Raw genomic sequence first — 17,589 nt, forward strand, 5'->3', positions numbered from 1 at the left:
TTATTTATAAAATTATAATTATGTATTTGCATATATTATTAATAAAAATATAAAGAGAACTTTTTCACGTGTATCGATATTGATATTTATAATATAAAATTTTTCGTATTTTAACGAACGAGGAAGAGTATTGAAATTCGGACTTGGCACGCGTTCTTTATTAATACGAAATTTATGTTATCATTGCATCTTTACGATACAAATATTTAAACGATTTTTTACTCAAAATTCACTTTGATACCAAACTTATCGGAACAAAAAAAAAAAAAAAAAGAAAACAACAACAGATTTTAACGTCGATATTTTTTTTTTTTTGTTCATAATGTAGCCATAGGAAGATCGTTATTTCATTGGAAATACTATGTCGATTAAATCTCATCGATGCTTTTTATTATTAATCAATGGCTAGATCTATGACGTGTGCTTGAGAAATTGACAAAGTAGCTGAGAATATCAAAATTATACATTTGATTTACGAAACTTACGCGTGAAAAGACGAGGATACAATAATGATGTAAGAATAGTAATAGTCGTGAAGCGTAGAATATATCCAGTCAAATGAAATGTTTGGATAAGCAAAGAGTAATGTAAAATCGCCAGCATTTATAATTATAATTTATTATACATTGAGAGGTGGCATAATGAAAGAAATTATTTCTTAATATAAACGAGGCTATCGTTCTTGTACTTAAGTATCCCTAAATGATATAACGTAGTCATTAATATGCTGCTGTTTGAAAATATTTGGTCTTATAAGCCGTAAATTAATGGTCAATTGTCAAACTACGCAATAGTAATTAAATAATAGTGATTTTGAGATCGTTGGTTTAAAATTCGATGACCGTTTATTCATTATAATGCGCTTTATTTCGAATGTCAATCGAATCGCATAATATATAAGCTATGCTAAGTGAAAATGATCGTTTATCCGAACGGATGGCTTATTCTATTATTCCAAGTTTTTCAGAAATTCGTTTCGTCAACAGCAAATAATTACGAAGATTCTATTAATCAATCGAGGATTGGGAAAAAACAAAGTCCCTCGAAACATAATATCGCACATCGTATCATCGTCATCATTATTATTATTATTATTGGCAATACGTTGATTTATCCAAAATATAGTTTATACATTTATTTTTTTTTGTTTCTCTCGTGCAGGTGCGCGCGTCCTCGCGTTGATTTATTTCATCGTAGCTTTAAGGACAAGTCGATTGATAATTATTATGCATCGGTCATAAATCGAGGTTACGCGCCGGTAAGCAATAATAACCTCCTCGTTTATCCCCAATCGTGTTTATACTTAACTATTGGATAAGATTTAAGACTCTCGGTCGCGTATAAGCGAATGAATAATGAATAATGAATAAGCGACAGGAGAAGATGATACGTGCCATGTCCAGAGTAATCGGCGACGCGCGTAACATCACGACGACCACTTTCTCTCTCTCTCTCTCTCTCTCTCACTCACTCACACACTCACTCAGTCACTCGCAAATACACACGCGCGCGCGCACTCTCTCTCTCTCTCTCTCACTCTCTCTCATTAACATCATCCTACAACAATTTACCACTACGTATTCTATTATTCGCGCAGGAGTTTTACTCTCCATCGCGTGTATAGGGTGCGCTCTCTGGAGACGGAAAGGTAGACTGTCGCGCGCGCACATATGCGGAGTAAAGAAAGAGAGTAATAGAGAGCGTGTGAACGTGAGAGAGAGAGAGAGAGAGAGAGAGAGAGAGAGTAGTGAGCTTGAGCCGATGCTCGAAGATGTTGTACTAGCGGTTCTCTGGTGTGCACGGCTTAGCGTTACAACGGACACGAGCGCAAGTTGATAGGGAGGAGACGTTAGCCGGCCACGACGGCGTTGCAGCAGCAACCGCCGCCGAGGACGACGTCGGAAGCGAGGAAGCTTTCCCTGTTCGGTTCCTGTCTCCCCCTCGCCGTGGGCCGTCGTCGAGTCGCTCGATCAGGACACAATGTAAGTCAGTTGCATTAAATTCGTCCTCGTAGATGAGAATGCGCGAGTAGGCGGTAAGTGCGGGTGAAAAGAGGGATGAATGGCCAGGAGGGATACACGGGGAACCGCGGTATCGTCGCCTCCTCGCCAAAAGAAAGAAAATATGAGAAAGACAGGCGCGACATTGGGTGGCGAGGCGATGATGTACGCTGCGCGCGCGCGCAAATGGCCGAACAAACGTTCAGGATAAATGATTTCATATCACCCGGCTGGCTGTTGTCTTACAATCTAAAAGTCAAAATGACACCGATGACCGACCGTCCTTGCTGAGCATTCTTGCAATCTCGCGGCCAATTTCCTTTTTCTTTCCATTAATGCCGCAACCGACGATCGCCCCGTGACTCTTGGCGATGACGCTCGCCTACGAGTCCCAAGGCGGGCTTGGATAAATTGGATATGTCGTGGCTCCGAAAGCTTGTGCCGTTTGCAAAGTGGCAGTGTAGAAGGGGCCTCTAAGAGCCTTTAGCTGCTGCCTCATCGCGCTTCCTTAGCTATTTAAAGGACAATAGCTCTTTGCTGTTTAATTTACTCGCCATTGACTTTCTCGCGTGTCTGTTGTTGCATGATTATTCTATGGCATCCTTGACTTTGGGCTCGAATGCTGGTATCGAGCGATGGACAAGTAGTAGTAGTAATAGTAATAGTAATAGTAGTAGTTGTAATAGTAATAGTAGTAGTAATAGTAGTAGTAGTAGTAGTATTAGTAGTAGTAGTAGTAGTAGCAGCAGCAAATGGGCTTTTTGCCATTCAAGATTAAATAAACCAGTTGTCTTGCAAATATTTTACAATCGCTCTTTTCTCATAGTGATGTTGGGGTTCTGTGTATGAGTGCGGAGTGGGCATTAATCGATTCGATCTGCTACGAAATTGCCATGTAAATTGTCTGAGACTTTCGCCTCGGATAATATCGTCTTAAAAATTAAACGACTGCTAATCGAGCGATGGTCGATCGTTCTCGAGGGGCTCTGCCCATATTGGCAAATTGCTTCCTCGGCAAAACGATACGTCAAAAACAATATATAAGAAATCACTCTCGCGCTAGTGTAGATGGGTGAAAACGTCCAAGCAATTGATGAAATTCATCTTAATTCGCATTATCAGTAGGTGCAGCGATCGTCGGAAAGTGTGCACTTGACCGCATCGAATAACACGACGTTTTGTAATAACAACATTGTTGGAATACGCGGTGCCGATGGGTAGGTTTGCGATGTCGTCGGTGGCGGGAGGGCGGAGGGATGGGGAGGCGTGGCGGGAGGCGGGGCGGGGGGGCGGTAGATGGCGAGAGACAGAATGAGAAAGAGAGCAGGGAGAAAGAAACCAGAGCGAAGGAGAAAAATAGTCGGCGCGCCGAAAACGCCGCTTCAACTATAGCCCCGGTGAGAGGTAGTGGGAGAGGGTGGGAGCGAGGGATGTGTGTAGAGAGAGAGAGAGAGAGAGAGAGAGAGAGTATGCGAAAGAGACAGAGATGGATAGATAGAGAACTAAAGAAGGACAGAGGCACTCCGATGGTTTCATTGCCCTTTGAAAGCCCCCCACCTTACGTACCTAACCTCACTCTTTCTCTCTCCTTCAGAGTGCGTTCCGGCGTTTCTCTCTTCTTCGTCAACCACCCATCGCTACTAATACGCCGTATCTCCCTCGCTCTCTCTCTCTCTCACTCACTCTCTCTCTCTCTCTCTCTCTCTCTCTCTCTCTCTCTCTATCTCCCTCTTGCACACATGCACACTCTATTTCGCTCGCGCGTACGGGATTATTGTGGGCGCGCGCGCGCGCGCATGCGATTGTATACTTGAACACGCGCAAACACACGCGCGCGCGCACACAAACGTCCAGCTATCGCGAACCAAAGAGCGTAGAGCCGACGCCGAAGTACGCGCTGTACAGCGGAGAGTTAGATACTGCGGTTGGCAACGTCTCGTTCATCGGTCCGTGATCGAGTGTGTGCGTGTTTTTTATCTGGTGAGAAGCCTCGGGGAGAGCAGAAAGAGTCCTTTCCTCGGCGCCGGCTCGCACGTTACACGCCCCCTCAGGTAGGCTGCCCCGAACTCAACTACTCGCTTACACGTTGTAGCGCCCGTACACACATTCACAATTGCGCATTCCCTGCATTTCATCCTGCGATGGCCTTTCTCTCTCTCTCTTTCTCTCTCTCTCTCTCTCTCTCTCTCTCTCTCTCTCTCTCTTTATCACTCATTCACTCATTCACTCTCACTCTCAATCTCTCTCTCTCTCTCTCTCTCTCTCTCTCTCATTGAATTATTATCGCCGAGATGCAGCATTAGTCGGCACGGGATGTTTCGCAAGCTCCCGTCTAAGCGGTCGCTTTTGTTTATTTTGAGTTCACGCGTGGCTGCTGCTGCTGCTGTTGCTGTTACTGCTGTTACTTTTTTTTGTTTTTGTTTTTGTTTTTTTTTGTTTTTTGTTTTTGCCATGGGTGTGCGCGAGCGCTCGGACAACGCTTGCACTCTCTATTTCTTGCTTTTCATTCGGCGTCTAGTCGCTCCCGATAAGTACGGCAACTTTTTGTTTCGTACGTAGCGGCAATGGCCGATTCTCTTTTAACACCTAGTCCGGTTCGCCGGTTTGCCAAATGTTCGCTTGCCAAAAGCTTAACCTTTAGTCTGGTTGATTCGTTTCACGCGAAATGTCCCGTGAATCGTCAGCTTGGTGTAGCCAATAAATTTTACTTATCATCTCTACGACGAGTCTCGTTAAATAAATTAAAAAAAAAAAAAAAAAAAATACTCACACCCGGCTTCTACCCGTATTCTCTGCATGTTGGATTTCGCGATGGGGAAGGGTAAAAAATGGGGGGAGGAGGATGATGATAATGAGGAGGGGCTGGGGATCACGACGCTTTGTTTGGAAAAATCGTTCTCATACGTGTTTTACCATATTAAAAAGTAATGTCGTTATGCCGAAACTTCAGTCCGCGGTCTCTTATATGTAAACAAAGTACGGCTATACAGGGCGTCCCTTGCCATCTCCAACTTTCGACCCCTTCCATCACGCGGGTTCACAAGAGGTAAATGTCCTCGAGACAGTCGATATATGTGTACATAGATATACAACCTTATTACGTTTCGCGAGTTCGGCGCTCCTTCTCCCTTTTGCTTTTTATTCTCCCCACCCCCGTTCCCGACGACCTTTTTTTCTACGGCAGACATCGTCTTACACATGCGAAAGACCGTAGACAAAATAGAGAAAATAAATAAAGTAGAAGAGGAGAAAAAATTAATAAAAAAAATAATAAAAAACAAAAGAAGAAAAAAGAAATAAAATGAAAGAAAGAATGACGAAGGGGACAGGAATAAGAAACGAGGTTCGCGCTCGCGTCTTTTCAAAACCAAAAGAACACGGGTTGGGCGTTCGCGATTTTCCGTAAACAAACTTGACCCTGCCGGATGCGAAGCCCGTTGCGCTGGTCAAGAGAGAGAGCGAATCTTTCTCCCCCCCCCCCTCTCGCTCTCTCTCACTCTCTCGCTCTCTCTCACTCTCTCTCACTCTCTCTCTCTCTCTCTCTCTCTCTCTTACCCACCACCCCGCCCTGTCTGTGCGTGCGTGCGTGCGTGAGTGCGTGCGTGCGTGAGTGCGTGCGTGCTCGCGCACGCGCATTTGACTCCCGGAGCACCCTTACGGTTGCCTCGCGAGACTTCGCCGAGAAGAAAAAGAGAGCGCGTGCGTGCGCAACCGGATGACGTGGGTGTACGCGCGCGATCCGCGATTCGCAATGACGGCTTTTCGAATGTGCGAAAAGCGGTTGCGAGAGGAGTCGAGAGCTTTAACTGCCGTTTTGTCCCCTTTGTCAATTCGACTACTCGCATGACGACTTTTGTCGAGAGTTGCTTGGTGCCTGTGCGCCATTAATTCTTGAGATACTTTTAACAAATTACTGATTGGCCAATCAATTCGGACTATAGAGCGAGAGATAGATATTCGAGCTACGCGTTTTTGTTTTTTGCACTTTTAAAACGAATCCGAGACGAATATAAATTAATATATAAAGAATAAAACAAAGTAAATAAATAAAAAAGGCATACTATATCATAGCACTATATGTACGTGAGTTTTGTTACTTTTTACAATTATTTATGAATAATCATTTGCATAAATTATTGGAGGCATTGGAGGTCGCTGTAGAATATCCTTATTGGTAACAATCAGTAGAATAAGATAGGTTACAGTGCCAATGTACCTATGTCTGACCGATCATCTGTTATTACTTGAATTTTTATCACCACATGATGATTTTCCAGCATACGTGTAAAATCATTGTTTTTATTTATTTATTTATTATTATTTTTTTTTATTATATAAATAAGGATATTTCTCTTAGTATAAAGAATAAACTTTTAACAATTTATTACCTCTAAGTAGTTGCCGCTTTAAACGACTCTTTTAATTAACTTCTTATCTTAATACGTAAAATGAAGTCGACATATGGTCTGCAATTTATGCTAATTTCGTTGTGATATTTAAGAAATTTTTATCATTGTATTTAATGAAACGTTATTTTGTTTGTTGTTATAAAATTTGTTTAAAACAATGTAGAAATATAATGTAATTTTTTGTAATCAATAAGTTAATTATAATAGCAATTTTATAAATGGCCAATATATTATTAGAATCAAAGATAAATTTTTTACGTAACGAATCATTAATTCGATATATTTATCATACACAAATGTAGAATAAAGTATAATAAAATAATGGAAAAAATTTAGTACACAATGTCACAATTTGCATTGCAAGAACGTAATTCTAGGAGAAAAATATCTTAATAGTATATTCAGCATCCGTAAAGGCTTTAACGTCTTTAACCATTATTGTTTATTTATAATTATATTTATATAATTTTAATTAATTCATCTAGATGAAAAAAATATTAAAAAAAGAACCCGGTATACTATTCTACATATCTAAGTGAAAGGATTAGAAATCGTAGTTTATTAAAAAAAAATAATAAATAAATAAATATATATATATACATTATAACAGCATTACAATACAATAGCATGAATTATTTAAACATACATCCACGTGAAATAATGAAGTATAAACATTTTTCTGTATCATTTCATTGAATCATTGAATATGAATTGTACGATTAATATAAAAGGGGAAATTAGAAATTTGGCATATGAATTTATGTATTGCGCAATACAATTACAATTGAGTATGTTTAGTATTGATTATTAATTTTCTGCCAAGTGATTTTGTATTTTTCATTACACTACATTCTTTGTGAATGTCAAGAGACGATGAGTTAATTTAACTTACTATACGAAAGACATTTTTCTTCTTTTACGCGTGTATTCTTGATTTTTCAACTTTTAAACTTTTTAACGTTTTATATCATTAAACACAATTTTGATAATAACATGTAGTTAGTTTGATTAATAACACTTGTTGTAAACTAACATATGCAGTATAAAAAAAAGTGAATCAGTATTATAATGTAAAGATCTGATTTGCTATAAGATTATTATTATTTTTTCTCCTTTACCAAGTGTAAGATACGAAAGCTTAAATGTATAATACATAAATTATATGTGCCATGCATTTTCCAATTTAAATCATTAAGTGAAATGTAATTTGGAAGAGTGATTAGTACGTAGTTATTGGGTAATCTTGTATCTTATCAAAATATGTCAAATAAAAATATCAAAATATCAAAATTGATCAATATTAGAAACTTATATATATATATATATATTAAACATTAGGTTAGATTTTTTATTTATAATATATATTATAATAATATAAATAAGTTTAAAAAGTTAAGTTGTTCATTTTTTGTGAGAATCGACGATTGAATCATATCCGTTTTAATATCATCTTAACCATAATTTCATTTTATTCTTAATTTCCTAAATCCATTATATTACGAACTTGTATTATTTACTTAATTCATTTACAAATAAATTTATTGCATACATAATTTTTATACATTTTTATCATGTATATCTGATACTTGATAAAATACATTATAAAATAAAATACATTATACTTTACGTTCTTTATTTTTATTCGTTTTTTCAATATAACTTGTATGCTGCTTGCTTCCTCTCCTCCTCCTCCTCCTCCTCCTCCTCCTCCTCCTCCTCCACCCGATATTCGTCGTTTCATTAAATTTAAGTTTATGAGCATACTCTCTCAGTTTTCTCTCTTTTTTATATTTGGATTTTGCCGCTCATACTTTATCACTGTTTCAAACATGCAGATGCGTGCGCATAATACTGGTTATATTTCTAGTTTCCACTACCAAAAGCGACCTTAGGTTTTATGTTACGGCTGTTGATAACGATGGAACGTGTAGTAGGTTTTATTAAAATCGGTAGGAAGGTGCTTATCATTTACTCTACGTCTTTTCATTAATAATGCCGATGTACGTAAAAAGCCAGTTTAAGTATAGCGAGGAGGATTTTTTGGTAGGTCTTTGAATGTGGAACACATGTTTTAAATAATTTTATTTAGGTTGTGTTTGAATGGCTGACTTGTTTTGATGTAAGTTCTGTTACACAACTATCTGGTTCGTTGGACTGGGTTTTAAGAATTTTCGGATGTAACATGATTATTATTCGCATATACCGATGAGGATTGTTTCCTTAGCAATTAAAATATCTTGGAAATACTTCAGAAGTGTCATTTTCTAAATATATCAACAATATATATTTACAAAGCATTTATATTATAGTTTATAATAATACGAAAATTATGTTTTGTGAAATCTATTATCTAATATTATCTAATAATAATTTTTATTTAATGCAAATATCAATGATTTCTTTTAAATATCAGATTGTATTTATTTTGAATTATTTAAAATAGTTTCTAAATACTATTTATTATAGTATATTTGATGTTCATTATAAGGAAAAAATATTTGTTTATCATTTAATTGAATTTCTTAAATTGTTTATTTTTTTTTTTCAATTATTACCAATTTTATAACTATATTGACTTATTAAATTGATTTCTTAAGCTATCGATTGTAATAATCAATAAATAAGATTATTATTAGATTTCAAATGAAATTAATATAATTAAATAATATTAATATTTTCCTTAATATTTTCAATTACAGTAAAATATAATATTGAAGATTTTTATTATTATAGATATACTGTACAAAATGAAATGGTCTCCAGGAGCTCTTTTTTGTGAGCAGGTGGGCGAATTGACAAGAGTTTTTTCACAATGGAATGAGTGCGAGCAAACAGTTGTACTGTATGCCTTATTAAGACGAATTCCAGCTGTTCAAGCTCGTTTTCTTGCTCAAGCTGTTCAGCATTCTCTGCACTCAGTTTCAGAACTGGACTCACAAGAACTCAATGCTAATAATCCTGGTAAATTATAATTAATACGATAAATTATTTGACGTTTTGTATTAATACATAAAAAAATTATGAAGTTTATTGAAAAATTGAAACTTGTTTCTAAATCAACTAGATACCTTATTCAGTTGAAAAAGTTGCCCACAACAATACAACATTCCACGTTATGTATTATAATCGCAGACTATACTATGAAATTACATTTTTAAATGACGGTGGTGTTCTTCTTATTTTTCTAATTCGTGAATTTGTTCTATTAAAATATTGACAAGAAATATTTATTTTCCATCAACTTTTGCATAATTTATAGAAAATACAATAGAAAATGCAATAGAAAACACCTTTAGTGTTTTGAAAATTTTAAAAATTCAAAAATATGTATATAATACCGTCAAGAAATTGTCAGCAATTCAATAAAATCAATAATAAGATTAAATTTAATTTTATTTTTTAAATATAATCCTTACAGCTTTTATTAATTCACTATTATTGGAGACAACAGAAGTTGCCATTAATCAGCTACTCACGCATCTTCCTTTATTAAGACCAGGAAACGTGGAATGTAAACAATGCTATTTATTAGCAATACCGGAACTAATCAGTCATTGTATAACTACTGGTCAATATACAGAACAAACGCAGCAACTTCTTAGCTATACTCTTATTCATCCAGCTATTACTAGTCAAGATAGACGTGCACTAACTCAGTGGCTTAGACAACTCGAAGATAGAATTAGCAATGTGCAACCAGTTCATAATCTTGAAGAATATGCAAATAATACATCTATTCGGTAAAGACATTGAGCATATATTTTATCTTCCGTTAATAATTTTAGCGTGAAATGAGGCATATATAAATTTAACAATTTATTCGTCTAATATGTTGTATATACTTGTAAGATTTATATATTAATTATTAGAATTATTGGTTTGGTGATTTAGATGGGACGCAACATGGCAAAAGACAATTAAGCAAAATGATCAAATAAACCAAGGTTACGGTGCACAATCTGGAACATCTTTTAATTTTCAATTTCAACTCCCGGCAAGTCGTCAACGACGTTCGAATAGTTTAACACCTCCTGTATCATCACAACCCGAGGTCATTGAGCGTGGTGGTGGAAACTCAAATATTTCAACAAGACACAAAGCTAGAAGCTTTAGTATTTCCGAAGATCATTCCAGTAAATTTAATTTTCCTTTTTTTCGTTTTCTCGTAACTCTATAATATTTGTTTAATAAAATATTAATTTCGTTTAATTTGAAGTTGCTGCTCTAATTGGGTTGGGACCCCTCAGTCCTCAAAGTTCTTGTGCAAGTAGTGGTAGTGAAGGTGAAGCTTCCGCCCGACCTTTAACTACAGGAATGAGAGGTAAGATGATATAAATGTCATGAATTTCAATATTTATACTAAAAAATAAAACTACTAAGGAATATAGTAAAAAAAGTCTATCTTTATGGAAATAATAATAATTTGTGTAAAGTTAACTGGAAATAAATTGTAAAAGTTCACATAAAGAAATCGTTTTTAAAAATTTATTATAGTTAATGCTGCTCCGGGCAACGCTGTGATTATTTGAAAAGTAAATATTCATTCGCAACGTAAAAGAAAACGAAATATACAAATAAAATATGCAAAAATTAAAAACAACATTTCTCAAAAAGTTATTGCTAATTATGTAATGTTTACACTTTATCATCTCAAATTAATTTTATACATTTTATATATTTAAAGCGTGAATTTTATTAAATATCATTTGGATCTCTGTTTCATTAATTTTTATTGAAAATTTAATATTATAATTATTAAAAGGAATTGTAGCTATTGTGAAATATTTAAAAATCAAAACTTAGAAGTGAAAGAATTGTAAGTATTAATTTGTCGTTCGTACATTTTTACTAAACTCTCGTTCAATTTTATATATTTTAAAACTAAAAAAGGAACTATTGAACGATTGCATGCATAAGCACTACGAAAATTTTGTATAAACTGAAATATTTCTTTCAATACAAAAGAATATTTAATTGATGAATATTCACCTTGATCTTTACAAGCATTTTAACAAGTGTGTGTAAAACAATTGATTTTTATTGATTAAAAATTCCATTACAAATTATCCAAATTTGTAATAAATTTATATATTAATTTTATCAACTTTATATTTCGATATTAGTTATAAAGGAATTATTAAATGAATACAAAATATTGATAGACGTTCCATCATGGCTCAAGACTCTACGTCTCCACAAATACAGCTATCTGTTTACCAGCCTATCTTACGAGGAAATGCTTGAACTCACAGAAGAACGTCTTGCCGAACAAGGAGTCACTAAGGGTGCACGGCATAAGCTTGCTTTATCAATTGCGAAACTACAGCAGCGCTATCAGACATTGTTAAGTTTGGAGAAAGATCTCGTACAGCCGCAACGTGAGACAAACCAATCTACTTCTTTTGCTCAGAAGCCATTGATGGTTGGCGCTTTGGATGAACTTAAAGCAATACTTGCAACACCTCTCAAACCGAGCCAGGAGAATGATAATCAAGACATACCAGCACAATTTACGAAGGTTCTTGGTAAATGTAAGTTCCGAAATTCAAATTTGTGGAATATTGCTTTATCATCGTACATAAATGTTTAGTTACTCTATCAATAATAAAACGATTATTTGTGTATTAGAGAAGTGTTTACTAGAATTTCACAATTATTTTTCTTCCCTTTTTTTTTTTTTTTTTTTTTTTTACATATATATATTTTTCTTTTCAAATACAATATGCATAATTGATTTTTATCATAAATTATTTGAGTGAAAAGTCATTTCAAATTCATTACAAATTTTATTACATTTGCAAATTATAATATGAATAATTTATTCCACACATTTTTTAAATTTAATTTTAATAATAAATGTGTTTAGATATTTTGTAATTACATAAATTTTTCACTTATATATATATATATATATATACATTTTTTCGTTATAGTATGCAGTAGATTGGCTTTAGAAAATATAGACGATGCAGTCTTATGCTCATGTATAAGTATTTTTGAGAAGGTATTACAACATGATTGTTTTACATCAAGTCAGAAAGAAAAAGTACAACAGTGGCGTAGTCGTCTTGGCAATCCTAGACCGACTCCTAAGTAAATTATATTTTATTTCTTGTTAACTACTATTTTCATATAGTAGTTATATTAACATAGCATTTTTTCAATTACAAATTTCATTATCAAGTTATTTCGTTAAAAAAAAAAAAAAACAAACAAACAAATTATTTTTATTATTCTAGATGGCAGCATAATCATGCTTTCTTTAATCGAAGATATTGTAATTCACAACAACATAGCCGGAAACCTAGTTTAAATTTAGGCCATATTGGAAGCGCTAAATCATCAAACAATTTTATCATTACACCACATAGAAACAGCATATCTACTCCATATCTGCAATCAAGTTCGAGTCAATCATCAAATCAAAATAATCTCCAGTCAGTTCAAGTTCCCGAAAAACGACCCAGTCTTCAGGAGACTAGTTTAGAGGTAAATATGGATTAATAAAATAACGTTAAATAACTTAATATTTATTTATAGTAAAATACTGCCTTTATTTAAAAATACTTCTTATTTATTATGCATTTTTCATATATATAAAATTACTTATACTTTAATCAATATAAATAATATATCATATGTTTAATACGTAATAATCATTGTCCTCTCGGAGGTTAATTCATAATTAAATGCATTACTTAAAAATAATGTCTGTGCTGTTATTGTATTTATATCATTTTAAAGGCTATTTTATAATTAGTTTAATTGCCTGGTAATGAAATTAATACAATTTTTAAGGAAATTCTTCATTAATTACTTGCATTCATGATTCGATACAAATTAAAAAAAATATTAATTCTTTTTTTAATTTATACACTCAAGTTACATTGTTCAAAGTGTTGTATATTTTAGATCCAAGTATTATATAAAATTTTATCAAAATGTTCGAAATCCAATTAAATAACTAATGTAGATTCGGAATATTTTAAAAAAGATGTGTTTCAGAAAATATGTACTTTTATTACATTATAACAAAACTAAAATATAATTATAATTATAAAATATAATTATATATATATATATATATATATATGTATAAATATTTATTACTAAACCTTTTAGATTAATCGATGCATATGTAACGGTTGATTTTCCAATCAAACTGCAAAATTACATAAATTTTTGTAAAGTACGTAAACGCAGAAATAACTGTGACACATTCATTGATGAAAATTATTATCAACTTAACGATATATAAAGATTTTAAATTTAGAAATTGTAAACATTACAGCAGTTGCAGAGAACCTTGCAACGTACATACAGTGCACCAAGAGACAACTTCTTTGGGCATTCAAGCAGTACAATTGAAACGACGGAACCGGAGATAAATTCTCGCTTAGAGTCGCTGTGTTTGCGCATGACTGAGCAGGCCATAGGTGGTTTTGGTGAAGCTTAAAGTTTCATTTTGCTTGATAACAATTATTAATAAATGGCACCGCATTCGTATTGTTATCCACACACTTATACAGCAGGTTAGCGCTATTTTTATAATTTTTGGACGACGAACATGAAACAAACAGAAAAAAAAAAACAACAAAAAACAAAAAAGAAACTAGACAAAACAATGAAAGGAAGGTAAAAACGGAACAAATAAGCGCAGAATGTGTATTCTCATATAAACCCAACTGTTCAACATTAGAGACAAACAATATGTAATATAATAGACTGTGTGTGATAGAGAATAATTCATAATTTTTAAGAAAATTATAAGAAATCAGAGTGGTTTTAAGTTGGCAAAAAAAAAAAAAAACAAAAACGAGAAAAAACGAAAAGCGAAAAAAAAAATAATAATGACGATTCTGACGATGGATTATTTATATGGAAAAAGAATTTAATATCAATTAATAAAAAGTATTTCTCATTTTGATACTTTTTTAGTCACAAAAAATGCTTAATCGATTTGCATACATTATGCTCTTAGGGACTTTTTTTATACTTGGCAGTCCTACAAGATAATTAATATACCAAAAACAAAAGAAAAAAAGAAAACAAGGATGTTTTTTATTGATTGATATTTCAAATAGGCGTAAAGAAGGAAAATGAAAATGAATCATATTCTCATAATTTTTAACGTTTAATTTTGATTTAAGTAAAAAATATAAGCTATAACGCATCTGTAATTAAAAATATAAGCTACAAGTCCTTTGGAAAGAAAAGTAGAATAAAATTATATGTGAGGGGGACTGTTAAAGAAAGGTTCTCCATACCGTAACAATTAAAGGCTATTGAAAATGAAAATTTACTTCAAAAAAGTTCTACACTTGCTTTCCACTCTATATCTCTCTCACTCTCTCCAAGGTTTTAGTGCTTATGTCTTTAATAATAGATCTTATTCATCGCTAGGACTCTCGGATGATTGTTGTCACGGACGAATATCTTTTTTCTGACGGCTCAAAAACAGTCGAGCAATACAAAATATAACTTTATCTATTTAGACATAGACTAACTATGGATCTCAACTGAGAATGTGTTCAATCATAGACAGAATGACAATAATCCCTCGAGTCCTAAGTGTTAATAAACATTTAATACTATTTATATGGAACTGACAGAATTTGGTAAGCCAAATGCTACTAGAAAGATAGATTCTTTCCTTTAGTATTTACTTAATCAGTAATATTCATAAAATATATTATATACACGAATATATTATATATACACATATTATTAGAAGACTTTTTAAGGATCGCGTTATGCGAAGAAGAGTAGGAGAAATTATGATTGAAAGTTAGTGTGAAAGATTCATTTTTTGTGACCGGATGATTGAGCGAGAGTGAATGTTTCGAAAGGTAGAGAGAAAAGGGAGGACAAACCATGCGATATACTTGCAATATTGTTTTTGTGTTATCCATTTCGGGAAATGGAATTTTTCTGATTTTACGCTCCCAAGCACTTTAATCTAATGTAATTTTCGTTTATTCTTATATATATATATATATTTTTTTTTTTTTTTTTTTTTTTTTTGTATAAAGATACTGATGGACTGAATTGATTACTTTTTTTTTAATCGCATCGCAATCATAAATATATATTTATACTTGCATTGCTTTGTTTGTGGAGATACTTTCAGTGATCGATATATCCTTCTGTCATTTTTGTGATGTGGATGAGCTCGTGACCTGATTCGTGTACCTAGCTCTGTTCGATTGATTCGTAAAGTAGTAACGGTGAACAAATAAGTGAATTTGAAAAAAGCGTATTGATATGTACGTATAAACGACCCCCTTCCCTCCCTCCCTCCCTCCCTCCCAACCCCAACCCCGACCCCCCACCCCATGTGTCTAATTACTCCCAATCACGCATACCGTCGATTTTTCGGGGTAATGAACAAGTGCAATCATTTCTGTACTATTTTGTGAAACTTATATACTCATGTACTGAGAAATTAGCTTATCGAAAATCTTATAGTATTTTTTTATGTAAAAAAATTGAAATTTTTTGATTTAAATCATAAGTCGCGAAGAAGAGTATAAATTTTTCAATTTGAATTTTGAATTTGAAAATTTTATTCGGTGCATTACAAATACATAATTAATAAATAAAGGTCGATTAGCTTTATCGTATTTTAATCGTATACCAAAAAGGTTTAAAATCATATAGATTACTTAATTTGTAATTAGTATAATAAATAATATTTCGACGTATCTTTTACAGGTTATAAGTGATAGCTTTGAATATTATAAGTTTTTTTTTTATTTATTTATTTTTTTTTTTTCTTTTTTTTATTTTTATTTTTTTTTTTATATACATGATAACATTGAATGGTTAGTTTGCAATTAAATTGACATTTTAGCTTTAAAACTAGTTCTCAAAGTATCAAAAATTTTTATACAAAAATTGAAATTATATTTGTATGTAAATAATTGAATAAAAACTGTAATTGCATGAATTAAACGGAGTCATTTGATATATTTATATACATTAATTTGTTCTAGTGCATCATTTTCATTTATTCTCATACTATATGCAATAATTCTAGTAAAAGTAAAAGTAAAATAAATTTTACCAAAATTGTGTGAAGCATTATGGAAAATTTGAATGTTGAAACAGGATGAATATTTAATATTGAATTATCGAAGGTGAAGCAATTGGCATAAACAATTTAGAACCACTGAACAATATATATAAAATTTATTAGCAATAAATTCCGACTAAAACTTTAAATAAGATGAAATGAATAAGCATCGAATGGAGTTAAGAATTTTCTAAATATACATTGCGTACAAAATAGCATAAGATAAGAAAACATAAGAAAAGGAAGGGGAAAAAAAAACAGGTTTGAATTGTACGTAGCGATACATTGTAAGACAATTAAAAATACAAAATACCGATGTATTTATATGTTGGATTTTTCCCGGGAAACACGTAGATTTTTTGCACTATTATCGATTTGAGCTAGGCACGCGAATTCTTAGGTATGTGATTAATGCATCCATATGCTGAATAAGAAAATACAGCGCACCAACGGCACAGTAATCATAACGCCTTTATTCTCATACTTATAATCATTTTCATTAAAGTTCTGCCGCAGAATTACATTGTATATAAACGTAAGTCATAAACGTTTCTAAAAGGAAAAAAACGAAGAATTGATAATCACACTGTACATGTATGCTTTGTAGTTTCTACACAGATTTCGTAACTTTGTCTTTTTTTTTTTCATTTTTTTTGTCTTTTCCTCTTCTTCTTTTGTTATTATTATCATTATTTATTTATTTTTTCTTTTCTTCTTTTTTTTTTATTTTTTTTTTTTTATTTTTTTTTTTATTTTTTTTTTTTTTATTTCCAAAGAAAGTTTATAGAGCATTTAATAGAAGATTTCTGTATTAAGCCATTAATTATTCAACACTGCTTTTTGCGAGAGTAAAGCTTCAATTCAATACGAGCATTTACATTAAAACGAGTAAATAAACAATTGCTTCAAATTAGTTGTAAATTTACTATAACTGTAATGATTTTAATATTATAAAACCTTCATCGTTTTTGCAAAGCTATTGCAATGGGTACTGAAGTAATTTAATTAATTATAATTGCACGTTATTTAATAATAAAAATTTAGTTCATTTTCAACTGCGAACAAGATTAGATAGAATTAGTTGTTTATTCATTATAAACATTAA

At 32.7% G+C, this 17,589-nt stretch overlaps 1 protein-coding gene across 3 annotated transcripts; it reads left to right on the forward strand.

The window, feature by feature from the left end:
• Positions 1-1,735: 1,735 nt before the first annotated feature.
• On the forward strand, positions 1,736-13,998 carry smg (sterile alpha motif domain containing protein 4 smaug). Of its 3 annotated transcripts, none has more exons than XM_011498071.1 (9): positions 1,736-1,982; positions 9,143-9,370; positions 9,828-10,149; positions 10,301-10,542; positions 10,626-10,730; positions 11,572-11,940; positions 12,343-12,502; positions 12,649-12,898; positions 13,701-13,998. In XM_011498071.1, the coding sequence occupies exons 2-9, from the start codon at positions 9,157-9,159 to the stop codon at positions 13,863-13,865; spliced, it is 1,827 nt and encodes a 608-aa protein (XP_011496373.1). In that variant the 5' UTR covers positions 1,736-1,982; positions 9,143-9,156; the 3' UTR covers positions 13,866-13,998. The 3 variants fall into 3 exon arrangements, with proteins under 3 accessions (XP_011496373.1, XP_011496375.1, XP_011496374.1); XM_011498073.1 differs by lacking the exon at positions 1,736-1,982 and adding an exon at positions 3,844-4,051; XM_011498072.1 differs by lacking the exon at positions 1,736-1,982 and adding an exon at positions 8,367-8,452.
• Positions 13,999-17,589: the final 3,591 nt, after the last annotated feature.

This window comes from Ceratosolen solmsi, unplaced genomic scaffold (assembly GCF_000503995.2).
Source record: "Ceratosolen solmsi marchali unplaced genomic scaffold, CerSol_1.0 scaffold14, whole genome shotgun sequence".
NCBI classification, from domain to species: domain Eukaryota; kingdom Metazoa; phylum Arthropoda; class Insecta; order Hymenoptera; family Agaonidae; genus Ceratosolen; species Ceratosolen solmsi.

Bases quoted from the DNA above. Each gene is read 5' to 3' on its own strand.
- smg (XM_011498071.1), top strand. From the start codon at position 9,157: ATGAAATGGTCTCCAGGAGCTCTTTTTTGTGAGCAGGTGGGCGAATTG. The intron at 10,731-11,571 runs GTAAGATGATAT...AAATATTGATAG, and splicing joins TTTAACTACAGGAATGAGAG to ACGTTCCATCATGGCTCAAG. The intron at 12,503-12,648 runs GTAAATTATATT...TTATTATTCTAG, and splicing joins AATCCTAGACCGACTCCTAA to ATGGCAGCATAATCATGCTT.